The 23,898-nt window shown below is 41.3% G+C and overlaps 1 protein-coding gene across 1 annotated transcript in view; it reads right to left on the reverse strand.

The window, feature by feature from the left end:
• Nucleotides 1-774: 774 nt before the first annotated feature.
• Nucleotides 775-23,898, reverse strand: part of CA8 (carbonic anhydrase 8) — a 290,402-nt gene continuing 267,278 nt past the window's right edge. The window contains exons 8-9 of the mRNA XM_073679336.1: nucleotides 9,950-10,089; nucleotides 775-8,864 (exon numbers count right to left, since the gene is read on the reverse strand). Of these exons, the coding sequence (XP_073535437.1) occupies nucleotides 9,955-10,089 (135 nt within the window). The 3' untranslated portion in view covers nucleotides 775-8,864; nucleotides 9,950-9,954. The remainder of the gene's footprint in view (nucleotides 8,865-9,949; nucleotides 10,090-23,898) is intronic.

Consider the following 23,898-nt stretch of genomic DNA (forward strand, 5'->3'; position numbering starts at 1 on the left):
GAGGGCATCTGATCACACTGCTGATGTCATTGCTGCACCAGATAAGAAGAAAAGACAGCAATAAATTAAGCACTCCAATGAAGCTAAAGAAATTGAGCAATTTTATTTAAGGGAATAGTGTGAGTAGACTTTATGGGGGACAATGTGAAGGGACTATATGTGGGGTAGTGTGAGGAGTAACAATATAGAGAATGAACAGTATGGGGGCAGTATAGAATACAGCATGGGGGGACTGTTTGAGGGCACAGTTTGGGGAATGTTATAGAGAGATGCAGCATTGGGGGATGATGAGAGGACACAGTATGTGGATGCAGATGGAGGAAAATGTGAGGAGGGGAAACAGAATATTGACTGGGCATTTTGAAGAGGACAAAGTTTGAGGAGACAGTGTAAAAAGGAGCCCACTATGGAAAAGGAGCAGCGTGCAAGCAGACACTTATAATCGGCACATGAGCTTATGAGCAGTCACATGACAACTACTTAAACCAGATAAGCTGTGTATAGGAGCAGGCGCTGACCTGATTTAATGCCCTGTGTGCAGGAAAACCTACACTACCTTTGACAGCATCACTCAGGGCTTTTTAAGACCAACTTAGACAGCTGAATATTCAGTAAGTTTTGCATTCAGTTCCTCGTGTACTCCTGAAGTTTGTCTCGCCTCCATTTCTCTCAGCTGCCTACTGATATTGTAAAGATCTGAGGTTGTGGGTTGTAAGTAATCACCTAGGCAGGTTAACAATGCAACAATATTTTATTAATCACCTTCATGGTAATGCAGTAATTCCAAGTAAATGTACAAAATACAGTTCTCTCAGTCCTCAAGTTCCCAATCTGGGTTCAGTAGTTCCACTGGCTTTGTATAAGGCCATACTCACTGTCTCCCAACTTTTGGTTGGCCCAGAGATTTCATATCTCCAGCCAGTAGTCTGTGGCCACAGTCCATGATCCTCTAGATGGCAGATAAAACGATGAAAGCACAGGTATCCAGTAGCAGCAGTCCTTTTAAGAAAGTTTAAATCCAAATGACATAATCCATAATGGTAACATGTTTATCCATCCATCCTTCCAAGTCCGCGGTCTCCATCCTCTTCCTTAAATCCTTCCACACGACTCTGTAAAACATGTCTCCACTTTCTTCCACTGGGATCAGTCCCCTCCCAGGTCAGAAGTAATCACACCCTCCCCCTTAAACATTCACTGATCGCTTAAACAATGAAGAATATTCTAGAAGCCTTCATCTGAGACTGCATGTAAGACCCCCTGTGGTGACGGCTCCACTGTGTCTACAATCCACACGTACACAATGAGACCATTGGCTGTTGGAACAATGGACACCTGAGATAAAGATGAGATTAGTCGAATGCTGGACATTTTACAAGTGAATCTTACATACTGACAAGTAAGCAGAACTATATAAAACATAACAAGTAAATCACTAATAAAACACAATAATAATATTGACAAAAATGGTGGTCCGTTGCTGGAAAAGTATCATAGTCTTTAGTAAGTGGGCAGCTCCTCACAGATATCTTCAGCAAACTCCTTCTTGTTTATTCTTCCTCTTATTTGCATTTACTTCTCAACTCAGATCTGCAGTAACCATGTAAGTATAAGAAACTCTTCTCTACTTTAAAATGCTGCTGCTTCAGTGAATATTTTTTGCAGGCAAATGTCCAGTTTGCCTGTTCACAACTCCTGCCTGCAATTAACCATTTTTTTGCTGATTGCCTACATATCTGACATTGCCATTGTGTCTGCTGATAGCACACAACTATGCAATTTACCATTCATTTGCTGTAAATCCTGCACTGACTAGACAGCTACAGTTTCTGTGTATACATACATTCCTGCCTCAAAGTCATCTGGTGCTGTCCTGGTCCTTGCTTATCCATATGCTATCTGGCAAGCTTGACACAGCGTGTCGTTCCCTTCAGTCTGTGTTGCAACCCCTGACTTATGGCTAGATGTCACTCATCAACAAAGCTTTTAAAACTCTATTGGAGATGAGACCCTAGAGAAGCCATACATAAAGGCTGTTTACTGCTCTACTTATCTGTCTGCCGTCCTGCAGACCCTGCTGTCCATCTGGCAAGCTTTGCACATTTTGTCACCCTTCAGCTTGTGTTGATCACCCTGACCTATGGCTAGGTGTCCCTCTTCTACACTGTCTTTAAAAATATGTTGTAGATGACACCCTATGAAAGCCATGCATAGAGATTGTAATGTAATGTTCCCAATCCTAGGTCCTTTGTAGTAATAATGTCCAACATTCTGAGTCCCTTCCTGGTGTAATATTCTGCATTTTGGGCCCCTTTCAGAAATAATATCACACATCCTGGTGTAATATCCCCATCCTGACATCCCTTCCAGTAATATATGTCCCATCTGGGCCCCTTCCAGTAATAATGTCCATCATCCTGGTGCAAGGAGAAGAAGCCGTGACATTTTCATATGGTTAGGTGAACTACTCATCCCTGTTTAGGGTATATAAAGAGCTTTGCGCTTTGCTCAATGAAGATGCAATTGCGTTTTCATAAGCCATCAAAAAATGTTCCTTTAAATTAGGGAGACAAAACAGATGTAGTGTTTTGAATGTGAAAAAGTAATAGCCTCTCAACTTAATGGGGGGAAAAAATATCCATTTTTTGCAGTCCACAATTGGATTGCTAATCACAAAATGACAAGGTAATTAGATAGACATTTATCAAGCCATCCAAAAATTATACTCTTTTTCTGAAGACAAACCAGGAGCATTCATTTAAACACGAAAAAGTTATGGTTACTCAACCATGAGTAATAAATTATCCCTTTTTGTAATTTGCAACTGGTTTGCTAATCATAAAATGATTAGGCAATTATAAAGGCTTTTTATCAAGCTTTACAAAAATGATCCCCTTTTTTCAGGGTACAAAACAGGACTACTGTTTTGAACATGAAAAAGTTATGGTTTGTTGTCACCAAGCCTTTTAAAAAATTAGCCCTATTTTGAGAGCAGCTTCTTGAGGGTACAAAACATGAGAGTACATTTTCCTGAATAAGAAGTACTATCTATCAGTATAAAACACAATGGTCAGCCAGGAAATGTGTAACTAGCGTGGCTGTGCAGTGACTGTGGCAGTAGTGGCACGGTAGATAGTTCAGATCAATGCAGGCAATGAGATGCTTGGCAGTTTAGGGCCAGCAATAGCAGCCCCAGCAGCAGCAGTACTACAGTATAGATGACATGATGGACAAGGAGTAGATGCCCGGCAGAGTGTGGTCTATCGGCATTAGCGGCAGCAGAACAATGGAGATGACAGTCAAAGAACAAGTAGGCAGACATATAGTATGGCCGATTTAATAATTCCATCAGCTGGCAATGCCTGAAAATCTGCACTGATCCATGCCTGATACATTTTGACAAAAATTAGGTTTTCCATGTTTACAGTTGGTATCCTGGTCTGCATTGGTGTGACTGGCAATGGTGAACACCCTCTCTGACATTACACTGGAGGCTTAAAATGATAGTATGGCCATAGCAAACTTGGCCAGTTCTTGCCACTGCTCCAATTTGTTGACCCAGAAATTTATGGGATCCAGGGCTCAGGGTATCTGCCTGAGAAAGGACCCATTCCAGGTACCACTGAACCTGGCTGTTCAGATGATGCATCTCTGTTTGCTGAAGTACACCAATGGCAGAAAAAACATCTGGTTCATCATGTCAAATATACTGTAGGTATTGCTGTTGCTTCCTCAGCTACTTGTTCTAGCCCTAATGCTGGCACAGGTGGGAGAATGTTGTGTTTGCATGTATCGCCGAGTAGTCAGCTGATTAGATGAGCATGCAGTATGCGTTCGCTTGATGAGACCTTAACAGATCAGGCAACAGAGCTTATCCTGGAAGTAAGCTAATTTGAACTCCCTTTTAGAAGCTGGAAAAATTCCCCCATTTTGCTATTATAGCAAGGGTCTAAAAGTGTGGCTATCCAATAGTTTTCACTCATCTTCATTTTAACAATATGCCTGTCCTCCCATAAGCATTGCAGCATGCAGCTTGTCATGCCCACCAGCACGACCAAGTGCCCTTTTGTTTCATTGTCGCAACCCTACTGTGATGGTTGTCATGGCCAGCATTATAATCATCATCAGTTTTGTTCGGTCTGCCTCATCCACTGCTTGTGCAAATTCAATGTCCCTTTCAACTTCTACCTATCATGCATTATTAAATTCAGAATGTAAGCCATGTGTGGAGCTTAAGCTATGTTGCCTGGTCATAAGGCAGCCAGAATGCCTTGAATCACAACAACTCCATGTGGGGGCATACCAATGGGCGAGTTTCCGTTTGATGTACAGATTCCGACCATCAGACATTTCTCCCCCAAGTTTTTAATATGTAAAACTGCTTGGCAGCACTTTGCCTTACATGAGCAACAAGAATGAGAGTGCTGTATGCAATCAACTATGTGCCCTGTGATTGTTGGGGAGAGGTCATGTCAAATGAGCAGGATATGGAAAGGTGTAGGAGGAGATAGATAGCTACTGCCTGGTAGTGTAAACAGAGGTAACTTACAGGAAAGGGAGACTCACCAGCTATCACAGATGTGGTGGTGCATTGCTGTCTGTGAAAACATTCACCCAGTGAGCTGTAATCTCATGTATTGTCCCTGACCATATTTGCAGCCGCAGATACCTATAGTGAAGGGCACCTTGGAGCTCAAAGACTATCCCAGAGAGTATCCTACATTCTCCTGCATGTGAAAACAGAAACCAGGCGCCACTTTCTACAAGAAATAAGGCTCGGTATCCTCCAGCGAGGCTGAGCACATGCCATCATTTCTCAAAAGGTAACAGAATCCACAAGCTGATAAGGCAGCAGCTGCACCACCATCAGCTTGACAAGATGCAAGTTCAGTTGGCAAACCAGCGGATTACTAAGAGCATATACTGTTGTTTTCTCTGCACACAATGAGCGATGTATATTTTCTGTTGCAATGGAGAATGGAGAAACAGGAGGTAGACTTGGAGTTCGACATGCAGCAGAGGAAGAGGAAAATGATGAGGGTGGTGATAATGACTCTAAACAGGTGCTAACTAAGGGTGCAACTTGGCTGACAAAAAGACAAGCATGGTGAGAAGAGGCAGGAGGACAATGTGAGGCTTGTCAGATTGCTGGCCAGCTTAACTTTTCCAAATGACCAAGTGGTGTCGCTTCATGTACTGATGGAGTTATGTAGTTTCTATTCAATATGTGCAAGAATGTACCTGGCTTATTTTCCAACAGCACAGCCTGAAAAATGCAATAGATTACTCCCCCAGCAACATAGAAAAGAATTCCCACACTTGAGAAGCTCTGACGTACGATTGACCACCACTGCGAGCATACCTTTCAGGCGCTGTAGAGCCTCCTCCACCAACAGCATGTGTGGCATTATGTGCTCCAGAGCTAACTGTAAGAAATTCTGATTTAGCGCCAAAGGATGTTTTTGATGCAAGTCAGCTGCACTGTATATTACTGATGCCAGCAACCTCCTCCTCGGATGACCTCAACTCCTTGTTATACCTGTCTGGTTCCAAGTTTATGTCTTACACAGAATCATCATCCATGATTTGTCTGACAGGTGCCTCTGTGTGTGAAATGGCCAGTACTAATTGCTACCATGCCTGACTCCTACCCCGAGGTTTGCCATGACTTGGAGTGCTACTTTCACAGACAATGTCCTTACCACATCAGCTCACAGAGCCTGCAACAGAGATTGGAATTAGAATTGTGTTGTCCATCTCTTCTAGCACTATGTCTGAGAACAAAGGGTGACTGTTCATGTCTTCAAAAATATCAACTGGAAGAAGATTTTCTGTTGTAGTATGCTCCTTGGCCCTCATGATGCTATGGATTAGGGGACTTTGGGGCAGAATTAAAACAGGTGTCATTGATGGATGAACCATTATGGTGGCGGAGGAGGTGGACTGAGAAGAACACTGACTGAGTTGCTTTTAGAGGTTACATCATCCTGCTGTGATTGAGATAAAGGATGGAACACATACTCCATTGCTCTCTCAGCTTCCTCCCTGCTAATGCACTTGCCAAAGTCCAAGGAAGCCAAATGTGACTTGTGTCTGGTACTACTACTACTGTTGGAACACTTGCTACCAGCACTACTGAAGATGTTAGATTTGCTGTAAGCAGGAACCATATTTTTATCCATTTTTTCTATCACCCTGCCACATGTGTCGACCATGACATGTGGCATGTTTTGGTTTAGCATGCATTTTGTAAAGAAGTATAACATTTAATTTGTTTTCAAACTTTGTTAACAAACTTAACCAGTTTTGGTTTAAAATTCTCCAAAACTTGACAAAAAAGCTTAACACTAAATAAAGAGGTTGCTAAGTAAGTATATGCACTGAAAGTAATTTGTGGTAACAGGCAGCAATATAGTTGTGGCACCTATGATTGTTAAATGCGACAAGACAAACAGTTACAAAACCTCTTTTTTATTTTTTTTCCTTTAATTTTCTTTTAATAATGATAATGATTTTCCCCTTCAACTAAAATGAATGATTTAATGAATTCTAAAATGTTAGGTTGTGAAGTTTCTACAAGTAGGTTCCCGACTGGTAGCTAAAACGTGGCAAAAGCGGCAGTATGGTCATGAGGTGTATGGTATCTAGAGTAGACAATTAAAACTGGTAAGTGCCTTTACAAAATACAATAGAATGGGACCAGAAAATGCAGGTAAAATAATGTCCCACAAGTAAGCACCTGTAATTGAGTGCTGTATTCAGGTGACATGGATATACATGTAATACTGCATAAGATTGTTGGAGCAATGAAGAGGGCTCAACAAATTATTTAAAACACTGTGCATACTTTAGTAGATAAATACTTGTGTTTAAGTTTCAAGATTTTATAGTTTTGTCTTAAAAAAAAATATTTAAATTATTTTAAAAAAGCCATATGCCTTTGCAAAATAGAATGGGACCAGAAAATCTAGGTAGAATCACACCCCAATAGCAAGCATGTAAAACACTGGTCGCTGTATCCAGGTGGCATGTGCACTCCTCTAATTTTAGACTATTGGAGTAGCTGGTTCAAAAATTATTTTAAAAAAACTCTTACATTTTGGTAAGAAAGTACTTGTGTTTAAGTTTCAGAATTAGGGAGATTTCTTCTAAAAACACAAAAAGAAAAAAATCAAGTGAAATGGCAACCAGCTTGCCATCACTTTGCCGGATTGGAGTAAATTGAATGACAAAAAATTTAGGCTATCAAATCTAACTTTTTTAAAATTTGTGGTGAATTTGATTGGCTTCAAATTCATTTACTCATTTCTAGTTTTTGGGAATTGGACAACAAAAAATAAATGTAGAATTTTGGACATAAGTCAACTAATGTAGATCATCCACATGTTAAAAGTATTAGAATCTAATACGAAAGTAGAAGAAATATCACACTTCTAAACTATATAAATAGCATTTATTTCTGAGAAAAATCTAAACAGAAAAATCTATTTTTTTTAAGACATAATATAAAGGGAACAATTCTGTATATTATTTCAGAGAATTATTCAAAGTTACAGTAACAAATAGACTCAAATGAACACACTGGCATCACATTAAATTATACATATATCTAAAGCAAAAAAAATAAAACTCAAATCTGCAAAAATGAACTGTTGAATATGCATATTAAAAACTTCTCCAAGAAATTGTTATTAACATATGAAACTTGGAAATATCCTAATTTACAACTAGTGTACAAATTTTATCTAAATACTGAATGGTATTGCTCATAGATCATATATAGGTTTAATTTCGAACTGATCATACATTGTGATAATGTCAAATATTGCTGATATTGCATTGCGTATGTCAACCATGGATTCCTTCTTTAAAGAGCCCATATTAAATTGGGAATACATAAAATGACTCATGTTTGTTAGTTTTCGGACAAACCCTTTCCCTGTACACTATTAGGGCATCTGGACAGCATAACAGCGAGAGATGCTGCCAAGCTATAGCTCTGGCTTCAGTGAACATCTGTTTATGTATTACATAGTCACCCATGCATGGGATACTGCATGTAATATTACATTTCTCCTGCAGTGACGACTAGCCAAGGAAATGCATGATTGACAGCAGCTTTCACAACTTTCCGAAACCAGATCTGCTGATCCCTTGGCTAGCTTCAAAGTAAAAGGGGTTGTCTTCAATGAACATTCCCTTAAAACTATTTCTAATATACAATCAAAGTATTTTTAAACTATTTAATTTTATTTACTGCCTTTTCAAACACTGATTGTTCTGGATAGTTCGCTGGTATTTGCGAAAAATGTCAAATCCAAAGGGCTTTTAAACATGGAAGCATGTAGTAGTAATTTGAAAAAAATGTCAGAAAATAAATTACATTTATCTTTGATCAGCTAAAGATAAATGCTCATAAGTTTTACAATAATACTGGATTTACCAATAAAAAATAAGTAGGAAATTGGCAACTATATCAATCAATGGATTATGACTTTAGGTCCATTATACGATTACATAGTTACTTGTTCCTTGATAGAATTATTTGCAAAAGAACCAAATGGAAATTGTCGATTGCGATGATTTATAAAAGTATCGTAAGCACCTATGTTTTTAATCTGGTGCTTATGAATTCAGCCCAACTACTTTCAAAAAAGAAAGTTTATCTGATGTGACATTACTAGCTCAGTTACTAAACCTACATATTTCCTTCAATTAATAAGGATTTGGGAAAATATTCTGCCAAAATTTGCTGCAATCTTCTCTGTGCACTACTTGAATGGTAGACTGCTCTTTATATGCACCCATGACAAATGTAAAATAACTTCTACAGGTCCAGCAAAAGATGGCTTCAAATTCAGTTCCTATAAGTGAAAAAGACAATAGAGAACTCATAAATCCAATCACAGCAATTGTAATGAACATGAAATATAAGCAATTTTACAAACACTTTACAAAGAATTCCTGATTTAAGAAGTAGGGTAAGTCTTCCTAAGTTTTGTAAACTCCCATTTTCTGAATAGTGATGCTGTAGAAATCTTGTGCCCTACTACAACTACCCTGTATCCACTGGCCTAAATACTATAGTGGCAGACCATGGGGCTGCTATGGTGCTTTTGATGAAAAAATGATGAACTTTGGTAACCATACTCTTTGCGACTGAGGGGGAAGACCTTTGTCAGGCTTCTTATATAAGGAAACTTCCTTATCAATTAGAAAGTTAGAAAAGGTCATAGTCATAGAAAGGACTTTTGTCCAGAGGGTATGCAATCATTTTTGGGCTTATTGGGCACTCATGTTTCTATCTTGACTTCTTTTTTATATTTAATAAGACTACAAAATTATTCATACTCAACTAGTGGATCCAATATAAACTCAAGTTAATACTATGTTCCTTTTCTGCAAAAGGACTAAGATTATATATTTTTTAAGAGAGTCTGTTTTGTTTGGTTCACCTTGTATATATTGTATGAGTTCCATTGTATATTATGCGCATATTATTCATACATGTTGTAATACCTGACTTTGTTGAAGGGATATTAGTAACTGGAAGATAGAGGTCAGAGCAGTCTGTGGGTGAAAGGCGCATAGTTTGCTAAAGGAAACTGCTAAACACAGACCTTGGATCAGTTGCTCCTTATTCAGACGTACAAGAATTATGTACGTGTTCTGTCTGTTTTTTTTCATGGTCAGACTCAGTACCCATTATAGTCTTTGAGCTGTTCACATGTCAGGGTTTTTTATGGACCAGGTGTCCGCAAAATAAGATCACAAAAACATGCCAAGTTATTATTCGAGTTTGAATGCAATGTTTTTTTCACATCTGACTGAGGCATTAGACACCAATTTTGATGATTTCATGTATTCAATAATTTCAGGGCCATGCTACATAGTATACCATACAGTATAACAATTTTGACTAATTCACTTGAAATAAAAATGTTCCCACCTTGTTTATTGAAAGGCAGCTCGTATAATTCTGTCACTAAGAGGTTGGGTTGGTCTAAAGTTATCAGCCAATATTCCATCGCTTTCATCTTCAAGGTCTGCTCCTTTTATATGTATCCTCAGACGCCTGAATTCTTCCATCTGCAAGAAACACCCCACATCTCACAGTTTACTATAGAAATATTTCTTAATAGTCTAACAGTTTTACTGTGGGCTACCAGAGGTATTATTATTCTCAGGGTCCAACATTAAGTTATACTGAACAAGTGTATGTTCCCCTTACGTTATGCACTATACTACGCTGTGATCACAGCACACAAGGCAATGGCAGCGAAAGGTTTGTTGGTTCTTTGTTCATCAGACATCAAAAAGATAATGATTCTCTGGCTATTAGTAGAATACATTATATTACCAGACCCTGAACCAACAGATGATGCTCTGGTCTTCCGGTCGGCCAGCCTTACAATGATTACCAAATATAAAAGAAAGAAAAATGTGCGATGTTAATCTGTAAAATAATCCATAGTTAAGATGTTAACATGTAGGTCCATTTCTCAGAATGCATTTTATCCATGTTCAACTTAATACGGTAGTCCAATAAACTATTTATTTACTACATCTATTCATTTTTACTGAGTTATAAGAGTGGTAATTAGAACAGAGCACTATGTTACATATAGCAATTAGCAATATCAGAAAATAATATGAAAAAAACATAATATCCATATTGTAACCTGCCCATTGGATTTATATTGGCCCTATCGTCCAGAACATACTAACAAGGGAGTGCTGAAAAGCAAGAAAAAACGATCAAATGGTCCATTATAGTGAAAAAGATGAAAAAACTTTATGGTAAATGCTACACAACGTCATTGGGGAGGAGGGGAAAAATACATACATATGCATTTATAAATTTCTTTTAAAAGCAGATACACAACATGTCAAATGCAGGTATAGGGCCCCTCTACATTAATACTGAGCCATATCTATAGATAATATGAAATATAGTGGTGCTGGTAAATAAAGGAGAGACACATCACATGGTGAATACCGTAGTATTGTACATACAGTATACATCAATGCCCCTCACATTATATATGGCCACCATAGGCCATGATTACCTTAGTAGGAATAGAAAAACACCACGTCAACCCGCATCAGCATGTGTTTCCCTGACGTGTGTTTCGGCACTTTTGCCTTTTTTTTACTGAATTAGTATTAACCACATAACGCTCAATGGCGGACACTGCACGGCATGAACGGGTGTAAGTTACTGCTCCTTGCCGTGCAGTGTCCATCATAGCTTTGAACTGGCACAGCGTGTAAACACATTGTGACAGTTCAGTGCCAAAAGCTGTCTGTGACAACTGAGCGGCACGAGAAGGGGTGCAGGGACCCATGCCGTCTGTCCCTGCACCCAGATCGCTGCAATCGGTCAGTCAATCTGACTGACCGATCACAGCATGATGGAGCAGGAGACCCTGACATTTCAGCGTCTGCTGCTCTATCAGTGCCGGAGTTCAGCGCTGCCAGTGGCTGAGCAGTGGCACTAAACAGCCAGGAGCGGTGTCAGCACCGCCCCTGGCTGTTAACCCTCTGAACACGATCGCAGTGTTCAGGAGGCAGGCAGAGAGCTGGGAGCTCCCTCTGCCTTCAGGTCAGCGCGGGGGCCCGACGATTGCCATGGCAACCAGGGGTCGCCATGACGACCCCCAGGTCACCAAGCTACGGAAAGCTCCCGAGACCAATGCACAGCATAGTCTCAGGAGCTTTCAAAATGTACAGTGCTGGCCAAAAGTATTGGCACCCCTGCAATTCTGTCAGATAATACTCAGTTTCTTCCTGAAAATGATTGCAATCACAAATTCTTTGGTATTATTATCTTCATTTAATTTGCTTGCAAGGAAAAAACACAAAAGAGAATGAAGCAAAAATCAAATCATTGATCATTTCACACAAAACTCCAAAAATGGGCCAGACAAAAGTATTGGCACCCTCAGCCTAATACTTGGTTGCACAACCTTTAGCCAAAATAACTGCGACAAACCGCTTCCGGTAACCATCAATGAGTTTCTTACAATGCTCTGCTGGAATTGTAGACCATTCTTCTTTGGCAAACTGCTCCAGGTCACTGATATTTGAAGGGTGCCTTCTCCAAACTGCCATTTTGAGATCTCTCCACAGGTGTTCTATAGGATTCAGGTCTGGACTCATTGCTGGCCACCTTAGAAGTCTCCAGTGCTTTCTCTCAAACCATTTTATAGTGCTTTTGGAAGTGTGTTTTGGGTCATTGTCCTGCTGGAAGACCCATGACCTCTGAGGGAGACCCAGCTTTCTCACACTGGGCCCTACATTATGCTGCAAAATTTGTTGGTAGTCTTCAGACTTCATAATGCCATGTACACGGTCAAGCAGTCCAGTGCCAGAGGCAGCAAAGCAACCCCAAAACATCAGGGAACCTCCGTCATGTTTGACTGTAGGGACCGTGTTCTTTTCTTTGAATGCCTCTTTTTTTTCCTGTACATTCTATGTTGATGCTTTTTCCCAAAAAGCTCTACTTTTGTCTCATCTGACCAGAGAACATTCTTCCAAAACGTTTTAGGCTTTCTCAGGTAAGTTTTAGAAAACTCCAGCCTGGCTTTTTTCTGTCTCGAGGTAAGAAGTGGGGTCTTCCTGGGTATCCTACCATACAGTCCCTTTTCATTCAGACGCCGACGGATAGTACGGGTTGACACTGTTGTACCCTCGGACTGCAGGGCAGCTTGAACTTGTTTGGATGTTAGTCGAGGTTCTTTATCCACCATCCACACAATCTTGCATTGGAATCTCTCGTCAATTTTTCTCTTCCGTCCACATCTAGGGAGGTTAGCCACAGTGCCATGGGCTTTAAACTTCTTGATGACACTGCGCACGGAAGACACAGGAACATTCAGGTCTTTGGAGATGGACTTGTAGCCTTGAGATTGCTCATGCTTCCTCACAATTTGGGTTCTCAAGTCCTCAGACAGTTCTTTTGTCTTCTTTCTTTTCTCCATGCTCAATCTGGTACACACAAGGACACAGGACAGAGGTTGAGTCAACTTTAATCCATGTTAACTGGCTGCAAGTGTGATTTAGTTATTGCCAACACCTGTTAGGTGCCACAGGTAAGTTACAGGTGCTGTTAATTACACAAATTAGAGAAGCATCACATGATTTTTCAAACAGTGCCAATACTTTTGTCTACCCCCTTTTTTAGGTTTGGTGTGGAATTATATCCAATTTAGCTTTAGGACAATTCTTTTTGTGTTTTTTCATTGAAGACAAATTAAATGAAGAGAATAATACCAAAGAATTTGTGACTGCAATCATTTTCAGGAAGAAACTGAGTTTTATCTGACAGAATTTCAGGGGTGCCAATACTTTTGGCCAGCACTGTAGGTATAATGTATTGCAATGCTACTGCATTGCAATACATTATACCTATGAAAAAAGTGAAAGTCCCATAGTGGGACTAAGTATAAAAGTAAAAAAAAAATAAAAACAAAAGTTGTAAAAATCTAAAAAAAAAAAGTAAAAAAAAAATATATTACACTAATAAATACAGATTTTTAGGTAAAGCAAAATAAAAATTAACAAAAAAGTGCACATATTTGGTATCGCCGCGTCCGGAATGGCCCGATCTATAAACATGTCACACTAGTTAACCCTTTCAGTGACCAGCGTAAAAAAAACATGAGAAACTATGACTTTTCATCATACCGCTGGAAAAAAGCAGAATAAAACGCGATCAAAAAGACGCATGAAAATAAAAATGGTACCACTGAAAACGTCATCTTGTCCCGCAAAAATCAAGCCGCCATACAGCTCCATCAGCCAAAAAATTTAAAATTTACAGCGCTCAGAATAAAGCGATGCAAAGATAATTATTTTTTCTATACAAGTTTTATGAAAAAGCGCAAAAACAAAAAAATTGCATAAATGCGGTACTGCTGTAAATGTACTGACCCGAAGAATAAAGCTGTCTTATCAATTTTACAACACAAGTAACAACAACAAAAAAATCCTGAATTGTTGCTTTTTGTTCATTCTGCCTCCCAAAAATCAGAATAGAAAGCGATCAAAAAATGTAATTTGCCCGAAAATGGTACCAATAAAAACATCATCTCGTCCCGCAAAAAACAAGCTGTCACATCACTCTGTTGGCCAAAATATGGAAAAATTATAGCTCTCTAAATATGGCGATGAAAACATTAGTTTTTGCAAAAAAAAGCGTCTTTTAGTGAGTGACAGCTGTAATAAAAACCCAATATGAATCTTGCATCGCTGTAATCGCACCAACCCAAAGAATAAAGTCGCCTAATCACTTTTATACGGCACGAGGAATGGAGTAAAAAATAAATAAAACCAATTCTTCACCTGCCGCTGATTTGTTTATTTTGCCTCCCAAAGATCGCAGTATTGCTCGGCGCACATTTATCCTGCGCTCTGCGCTGAGCGCTTACACCAAGGTTTCCGTGCAAATCTCTGAAATACGTGATTCAGACGGAAACCCCTGACGGAAGATTCCCTATAATGAGGCAGATGGAGGCCCTGTGGACGCTGTCTGACCTATGATCCGGCGGTATCCATCTTTTTAGGCATAAATAAAAGCGCGGTCAGCCACAGTTTTGTGCACCTCTGAAAAGAAGGATAACGCTGAACAGAGTCCAGACGGAGTCCAGAGTAACTCTGCTGCCTCATCTCATTATGGTGAATGGATCCCTCTGGGGTTTCATCTGAATCATGTCATTCGGAGATTTAGACGGAAACCCTAAAGTAAGTGCTCAGCGTAGAGCGCCGGATAAATGTGATCTAAAATGTTATATAAAATGTTCCCAATAAAAGCTTCACAAAAAGGCCCCCACTCAGGTCTGTCATGTGTTAATAGAAATGTAGGGGGCTTCCACGTTATGGGTAGTAAAAAGGCTCTGGAAAAGCTAAATGGCTCCTCGCCCCCCAAAAGAAATTCAGCAAATTCTGCACTCCCAAATCCAAATCCCTCCTCCCTTCTGAGCACCGCAGTGTGTCTAAACCACATTTAGTGTCCACATGTTTGGAAGGGGTATTATTTCCAAAATGGGGTCACTTGATGGGGTATTCTGCTCTTCTAGCATTTAGGGGCTCTGTATATGGGGTCTGCAAACTATTCTAGGAAAATCTGCGCTCCAGGAGGCAAGTAGCGCTCCGTCCCTCTCAAGTGTCGCTATGTGGCCAAGCAGTACTGTACAGCCACATAAGAGGTATTGCCACATTCAGCAGAAATTATGAGACAAATTTTGGTGCCATTTTTATCCATTATCCCAGAGTGAAAATGTCAAATCTGGGGCTAAAAAAAATTTTTGCGGCAAAAATGTAATTATTTTTTCCTCACTGCCCAATGTAATAAAATTCTGTGACACACCCTTGGTGTCAGTATGATCATTACACCCCTAGATGAGTTCACTGAGAGGTGTAGTTTGTAAAATGGCGTCATTTATGGGGGAATCTGCTGTTACGGCACCTCAGGGGATCTCCTAAAGGGTCATGGCACCCTCAAACCATAACAGTAAAATCTGTACTATAATATAGAGCTCCTTCCTTTCTGACCTTTTCACTGTGCCTCAAAAGTAGTTGGCAATTACATGTAGGGTATTGGCGTGTTCAGGAGAAATTGCACAATAAAATGAGAGGCCAATTTTCTCCTGTTACCCTTGTGAAAATAAAAAATTTGGGGCTAAAAGAAAATTTTTGTGTTTTTTTATTTTCATGGCTCTACGTTATAAACTTCTGTGAAGCACCTCGGGGTTCAAAGTGCTCATCACACATCTAGATAAGTTCATTGACGGGTCTAGTTTCCAAAATGGGGTCACTTTTGGGGAGTTTCCACTGTTAAGGCACATCAGGGGCTCTCCAAACGAAACATGGCGTTCGCTGATTATTACAGCAAATTTTGAATTCAAAAAGTCAAATGGTGCTCCTTCCCTTTCGAACCCTGCCATGCCCCCAAACAGTGGTTTTCTGCCACATATAGGGTATCAGCGTGCTCAGGAGAAATTGCACAACAACTTTTTGGGTCCATTTTCTCCTGTTACCCATGTGAAAATAAAAAATTGGGGGCTAAAAGAAGATTTTTGTGATTTTTTTTTCACGTCTTTATGTTATAAACTTTTGTGAGGCACTTGGGGGTTCAAAGTGCTCATCACACATCTAGATAAGTTCATTGAGGGGTCTAGTTTCCAAAATGGGGTCACTTTTGGGGTGTCTCCACTGTTAAGGCACATCAGGGGCTCTCCAAATGAAACATGGCATTTTCTGATGATTACAGCAAATTTTGAATTCAAAAAGTCAAATGGCGCTCCTTCCCTTCTGAACCCTGCCATGCGCCCAAACAGTAGTTTTCTGCCACATATTTGGTATCAGCATGCTCAGGAGAAATTGCACAATACATTTTGGGGTTCATTTTTCTCTGTTACCCTTGTGAAAATAAAAAAAAATTTGGTCTAAATGTAATATTTTGTGAAAAAAAGTTAATTGTTAATTTTTTTCTTCTTCATTGCTTCAGTTCCTGTGAAGCACCTGAAGGGTTAATAACCTTCTTGAATGTGGTTTTGAGTTCCTTGAGGGGTTCAATTTTTAGAATAGTGTTAATTTTGTATATTTTCTGTCATATAGACACCTCAAAGTCACTTCAAATGTGATGTGGTCCCTAAAAAAATGGTTTTGTAAATTTTGTTGGAAAAATGAGAAACAGGAAAAAATGGACCCCAAAATTTGTTGTGCAATTTCTCCTGAGCACGCAGATACCCCATATGTGGGGAAAAAACACTGTTTGGGTGCACGGCAGGGTTTGGAAGGGAAGGAGCGCCATTTGACTTTTTGAATGTAAAACTTGCTTGAATAATTAGCGGACGCCATGTTGCGTTTGGGGAGCCCCTGATGTGCCTAAACAGTAGAAACCCCCAACAAGTGACACCATTTTTGGAAACTAGACCCCTCAGGCAACTTATCTAGATGTGTGGTGAGCACCTTGAACCCCCAGGTGCTTCACAGAAGTTTATAACATTGAGCCGTAAAAATAAAATTTTCACTTTTTCCCACCAAAATGTTTTTCAGCCCCCAATTTTGCATTTTCATAAGGGTAACAGGAGAAATTGCACAAAGCAGTTTGTTGTACAATTTCTCCTGAGTAAGCAGATACCCTATATGTTGGGGGAAACCACTGCTTGGGCATACGGCAGGGTTCGTAAGGGAAGGAGCACAATTTGACTTTTTGAATGTAAAATTTGCTTGAATAATTAGTGGATGTTCCACTGATGTGCCTAAACAGTGAAAACCCCCCACAAGTGACACCATTTTTGAAACTAGACCCCTCAGGGAACTTATCTAGATGTGTGGTGAGAACCCTGAACTCCCAAGTCCTTTACAGAAGTTTATAAAATGGATCCGTGAAAATAAAAAAATCAAACTTTTTCCACAAAAATGATGTTTTAGCCCCAATTTTTTTATTTTCACAAGGGTAAAAGGGGAAAATGGACCACAAAAAAATGTGAGCAATTTCTCCTGAGTACACCAATACCCTATATGTGGGGAAAATACAGTGTTTAGGCGCACGGCAGAGTTCAGAAGGGAAGGAGCACTGTGTGACTTTTTGAATGCAAAATTGACTGGAATCGAGAGCGGATGCCATGTCGCATTTGGAGAGCCCCTGATGTGCCTAAATAGTGGAAACGCCCAAAAGTGACCTCATTTTGGAAACTACACCCCTCAAGGATTTTATCAAGGGGTATAGTGAACATTTTGAACCCAGAGGTACAACACAGAATTTGATAACATTAGGTCATCATATTGAATAAGTTGTCATTAGTCTTGAGTTTGCATTGGGCACTCAGGTATGCACCATGTATCACGGGTGCTGAAGAGACATGCTTGAGTCCCCAACGCATGTTTCACGGTTATTAAAACTAGTGTTGAGCCACCCCCGTAGTGTTCGGGTTCGGTTCGGTTCGTCGAACACCGGGATGTTCGAGGAACTGTTCGTCGAACTGTTCGTCGAACACCTTAGAACACCGTCGAACACCGTTAAAACCAATGGCAGGCAAACAAAAACACATAGAAACACATAGAAAACACCTGCAAAGGTGTCCAAAAGCTGACAAACTGCTCAGAAGACACTCTCTTTAAAAAAGCCGGCCGGCAAATTCAGCAGCGGCATACACCGGTACCCGACAATTTAGACAAGAAGGAATAGAGCATCACACATAGATTAGATAGATAGAAACATGTCAGTCACACATATAAGAAGCACAGTGACAGTGTTGGTTACTGCACTTGTCATTTAGTGTAAAGGATTTATTAAAAAAAATATTAGTGTTTTCATGCACCGTCTCTTTAAAAAAGCCGGCCGGCAATTCAGCATCTGTACCCGACAATTTAGAACAGAAAGAATAGAGCTTCACACATAGATTAGATAGATAGAAACATGTCAGTCACATATATAATAAGTACAGTGATAGTGTTGGTTACTGCACTTGTCATTTAGTGTAAAGGATTTATTAAAAAAAATATTAGTGTTTTCATGCACCGTCTCTTTAAAAAAGCCGGCCGGCAATTCAGCATCTGTACCCGACAATTTAGAACAGAAAGATAGAGCATCACACATAGATTAGATAGATAGAAACATGTCAGTCACATATATATGAAGTACAGTGATAGTGTTGGTTACTGTACTTGTCATTTAGTATTAAAATAAAGGATTTATTATTAAAAAAATTGGCGTGGGGTTCCCCTTAATTTTAGGCTCTAGCGGAGGTTAAGCAGACGGCTGGGGCAGATGTTTGAAGCCTGGGAAGGGGGTAATACCCACGGAGCTTCCCAGGCTACTAATATCAGCCCCCAGCTGAATACATAGCCTTTACTAGCTATTAAAATGGGGGACCCCCCCAAAAAAATGACGTGGGGTCCCCCCTAATTTAATAGCTAGCAAAGGCTAGGCAGACAGCTGGGGGCTGATATTAATAGCCCAGGAAGGGAGCCATGAATATTGGCCCCCTCCCAGGCTAGAAACACCAGCCGTCAGCCGCCCCAGAAATGGCGCATTCATAGGATGCGCCAATTCTGGCACTTAGCCTCGCTCTTCCACGCTGCCCTGGTGCGGTGGCAGGGGGTAATAGGGTTGGGGTTGATGTCAGCTTATAATGCCAGCTGACATCAAGCCCAGGTTAGTAATGGAGAGGCGTCTATAAGACACCCCCATTACTAACCCCATAGTCAAAGTTAAAAAAAACACAAACACCCAGAATAAAGTCCTTTAATTGAAATAAAGACACAATCCTTTATTGTTCTAAATTAAACCATACTTACCATCACGCCCATTCCAGCTGAAGCCAACGATCTCCTGCAATAAAAGAAAAATAATAAAGCAACCTCATCCTTACCTTTCCATGGTTCCCACGACAGCTTCAGCTCTGCTACATCGAGATGACAGGCTGGACCGCAGCAGAACGCTGCCATCCAGCCTGTCATCCCGCAGACACTGAGAAGCGCAGGCTTGCTTGCGCTGCTCAGCGTCTCTCTGTGACGACATCCAGATGAGCCGAGTTCATGTCCAATGAACTCGGCTCACCTCATGCACGTCACTGACAGCGTGGGAAAATTCTCACGCTGAAGCGCTGATTGCAGGAGAATTTTCCCACGCTGTCAGTGACGTGCAGGAGGTGAGCTGAGTTCATTGGACATGAGCTCACCTCATGCACATCACTGACAGCGTGGGAGAATTCTCCTGCACTCAGCACTTCAGTGTGAGAATTTTCCCACGCTGTCAGTGACGTGCATGAGGTGAGCCGAGTTCATTGGACATGACCTCGGCTCATCTGGATGCCGTCACAGCGAGACAGTGAGGAGCGCAAGCATGCCTGCGCTTCTCAGTGTCTGCGGGATGACAGACTGGATGGCAGCGTTCTGCTGCGGTCCAGCCAGTCATCTCGATGTAGCAGAGCTGAAGCTGTCGTGGGAACCATGGAAAGGTAAGGATGAGGTTGGTTTATTATTTTTCTTTTATTGCAGGAGATCGTTGGCTTCAGCTGGAATGGGTGTGATGGTAAGTATGGTTTAATTTAGAACAATAAAGAATTGTGTCTTTATTTCAATTAAAGGACTTTATTCTGGGTGTTGTGTTTTTTTTAAATACTTTACTAGAAATTCATGGCGGTCATGTCTAATACTGGCGTGACCCCATGAATTTTGGGCTTGGGGCCAGCTGATAATACCAAGCTGGCCCTAACCCCTTTATTACCCAGTGAGCCACCGCACCAGGGCCCTGGATGAGTTGGGTACAGCGCCAGAAGATGGCGCTTCTATGAACGCGCCATTTTCCGGGGTGGCTGCAGACTGCAATTTGTAGCGGGGGGGGGGCCCAGAAAGCTTGGGCCTCCCTGCGCTGCAGATTCCAGCCCCCAGCTGCCTAGTTGTACCTGGCTGGACACAAAAATAGGGCGAAGCCCCACGTACTTTTTTTTTAATTATTTCATGAAATTCATGAAATAATTAAGAAAAAAAGGCCTTCCCTATATTGTTGTGTCCGGCCAGGTACAAATAGGCAGCTGGTGGTTGGGGGCAGCCCGTTCCTGCCTGCTGTACCTGGCTGGACACAAATATAGTGCGAAGCCCCACTTCAATTTTTTTTAATTATTTTATGAAATTCATGAAATAATTAAGAAAAAAAGGGCTTCCCTATATTGTTGTGTCCGGCCAGGTACAAATAGGCAGCTGGTGGATGGGGGCAGCCCGTTCCTGCCTGCTGTACCTGGCTGGACACAAATATAGTGCGAAGCCCCACTTCAATTTTTTTTAATTATTTCATGAAATTCATGAAATAATTAAGAAAAAAAGGGCTTCCCTATATTGTTGTGTCCGGCCAGGTACAAATAGGCAGCTGGTGGATGGGGGCAGCCCGTTCCTGCCTGCTGTACCTGGCTGGACACAAATATAGTGCGAAGCCCCACTTCAATTTTTTTAAATTATTTCAGGAAATTTATGAAATAATTTAAAAAAAATTGACGTGGGGCTTCGCACTATACTTGTGTCCAGCCAGGTACAGCAGGCAGGAACGGGCTGCCCCCAACCACCAGCTGCCTATTTGTACCTGGCCGGACACAACAATATAGGGAAGCCCTTTTTTTCTTAATTATTTCATGAAATAATTTAAAGAAAATTGATGTGGGGCTTCGCCCTGTTTTTGTGTCCAGCCAGGTACAACTAGGCAGCTGGGGGCTGGAATCCGCAGCGCAGGGAAGCCCAAGCTTTCTGGGCCACCCCCACTGCAAATTGCAGTCCGCAGCCACCCCGGAAAATGGCGCGTTCATAGAAGCGCCATCTTCTGGCGCTGTACCCAACTCATCCAGGGCCCTGATGCGGTGGCTCACTGGGTAATAAAGGGGTTAGGGCCAGCTTGGCATTATCAGCTGGCCCTAAGCCCGAAATTCATGGGGTCACGCCAATATTAGACATGACCACCATGAATTTCTAGTAAAGTATTTAAAAAAAACACAACACCCAGAAAAAAGTCCTTTAATTGAAATAAACACACAATTCTTTATTGTTCTAAATTAAACCATACTTATCATCACGCCCATTCCAGCTGAAGCCAACGATCTCCTGAAATAAAAGAAAAATAATAAAGCAACATCATCCTTACCTTTCCATGGTTCCCATGACAGCTTCAGCTCTGCTACATCGAGATGACAGGCTGGACCGCAGCAGAACGCTGCCATCCAGCCTGTCATCCCGCAGACACTGAGAAGCGCAGGCTTGCTTGCGCTCCACAGTGTCTCTCTGTGAGGGCATCCAGATGAGCCGAGTTTATGTCCAATGAACTCGGCTCACCTCATGCACGTCACTGACAGCGTGGGAAAATTCTCCTGCACTCAGCGCTTCAGCGTGGGAGAATTCTCACACTGAAGCGCTGAGTGCAGGAGAATTCTCCCACGCTGTCAGTGACGTGCAGGAGGTGAGCTGAGTTCATTGGACATGAGCTCACCTTATGCACGTCACTGACAGCGTGGGAAAATTCTCCTGCACTCAGCGCTTCAGCGGGAGAATTCTCACGCTGAAGCGCTGAGTGCAGGAGAATTCTCCCACGCTGTCAGTGACGTGCAGGAGGTGAGCTGAGTTCATTGGACATGAGCTCACCTTATGCACGTCACTGACAGCGTGGGAGAATTCTCCTGCACTCACCGCTTCAGCTTGAGAATTTTCCCACGCTGTCAGTGACGTGCATGAGGTGAGCCGAGTTCATTGGACATGAACTCGGCTCATCTGGATGTCGTCACAGAGAGACGCTGAGCAGCGCAAGCAAGCCTGCGCTTCTCAGTGTCTGCGGGATGAGAGGCTGGATGGCAGCGTTCTGCTGCGGTCCAGCCTGTCATCTCGATGTAGCAGAGCTGAAGCTGTCGTGGGAACCATGGAAAGGTAAGGATGAGGTTGCTTTATTATTTTTCTTTTATTGCAGGAGATCGTTGGCTTCAGCTGGAATGGGCGTGACGGTAAGTATGGTTTAATTTAGAACAATAAAGGATTGTGTCTTTATTTCAATTAAAGGACTTTATTCTGGGTGTTTGTGTTTTTTTTAACTTTGACTATGGGGTTAGAAATGGGGGTGTCTTATAGACGCCTCTCCATTACTAACCTGGGCTTGATGTCAGCTGGCATTATAAGCTGACATCAACCCCAACCCTATTACCCCCTGCCACCGCACCAGGGCAGCGTGGAAGAGCGAGGCTAAGTGCCAGAATTGGCGCATCCTATGAATGCGCCATTTCTGGGGCGGCTGACGGCTGGTGTTTCTAGCCTGGGAGGGGGCCAATATTCATGGCTCCCTTCCTGGGCTATTAATATCAGCCCCCAGCTGTCTGCCTAGCCTTTGCTAGCTATTAAATTAGGGGGACCCCACGTCATTTTTTTTGGGGGGTCCCCCATTTTAATAGCTAGTAAAGGCTATGTATTCAGCTGGGGGCTGATATTAGTAGCCTGGGAAGCTCCGTGGGTATTACCCCCTTCCCAGGCTTCAAACATCTGCCCCAGCCGTCTGCTTAACCTCCGCTAGAGCCTAAAATTAAGGGGAACCCCACGCCAATTTTTTTAATAATAAATCCTTTATTTTAATACTAAATGACAAGTACAGTAACCAACACTATCACTGTACTTCATATATATGTGACTGACATGTTTCTATCTATCTAATCTATGTGTGAAGCTCTATTCTGTCTGTTATAAATTGTCGGGTACCGCTGCTGAATTGCCGGCCGGCTTTTTTAAAGAGACGGTGCATGAAAACACTATTATTTTTTTTGATAAATCCTTTACGCTAAATGACAAGTACAGTAAGCAACACTGTCACTGTACTTCGTATATATGTGGCTGACATGTTTCTATCTATCTAATCTATGTATGATGCTCTATTCTGTCTGTTATAAATTGTCGGGTACCGCTGCTGAATTGCCGGCCGGCTTTTTTAAAGAGACAGTGCATGAAAACACTATTATTTTTTTAAATAAATCCTTTACACTAAATGACAAGTACAGTAATCAACACTGTCACTGCACTTCTTATATATGTGACTGACATGTTTCTATCTATCTAATCTATGTGTGATTCTCTATTCCTTCTATTCTAAATTGTCGGGTACCGCTGCTGAATTGCCGGCCGGCTTTTTTAAAGAGACGGTGCATGAAAACATTATTATTTTTTTTGATAAATCCTTTACGCTAAATGACAAGTACAGTAAGCAGCACTTTCACTGTACTTCGTATATATGTGGCTGACATGTTTATATCTATCTAATCTATGTGTGAAGCTCTATTCTTTCGGTTCTAAATTGTCGGGTACAGGTGTATGCCGCTGCTGAATTGCCGGCTTTTCATGTTTCACTGTTGGCACTGTTCCCATCGATTTGGG

This window comes from Phyllobates terribilis, unplaced genomic scaffold (assembly GCF_046119375.1).
Source record: "Phyllobates terribilis strain yellow unplaced genomic scaffold, ASM4611937v1 Scaffold_4__5_contigs__length_816908805, whole genome shotgun sequence".
In the NCBI taxonomy this organism is placed as follows: Eukaryota; Metazoa; Chordata; class Amphibia; order Anura; family Dendrobatidae; genus Phyllobates; species Phyllobates terribilis.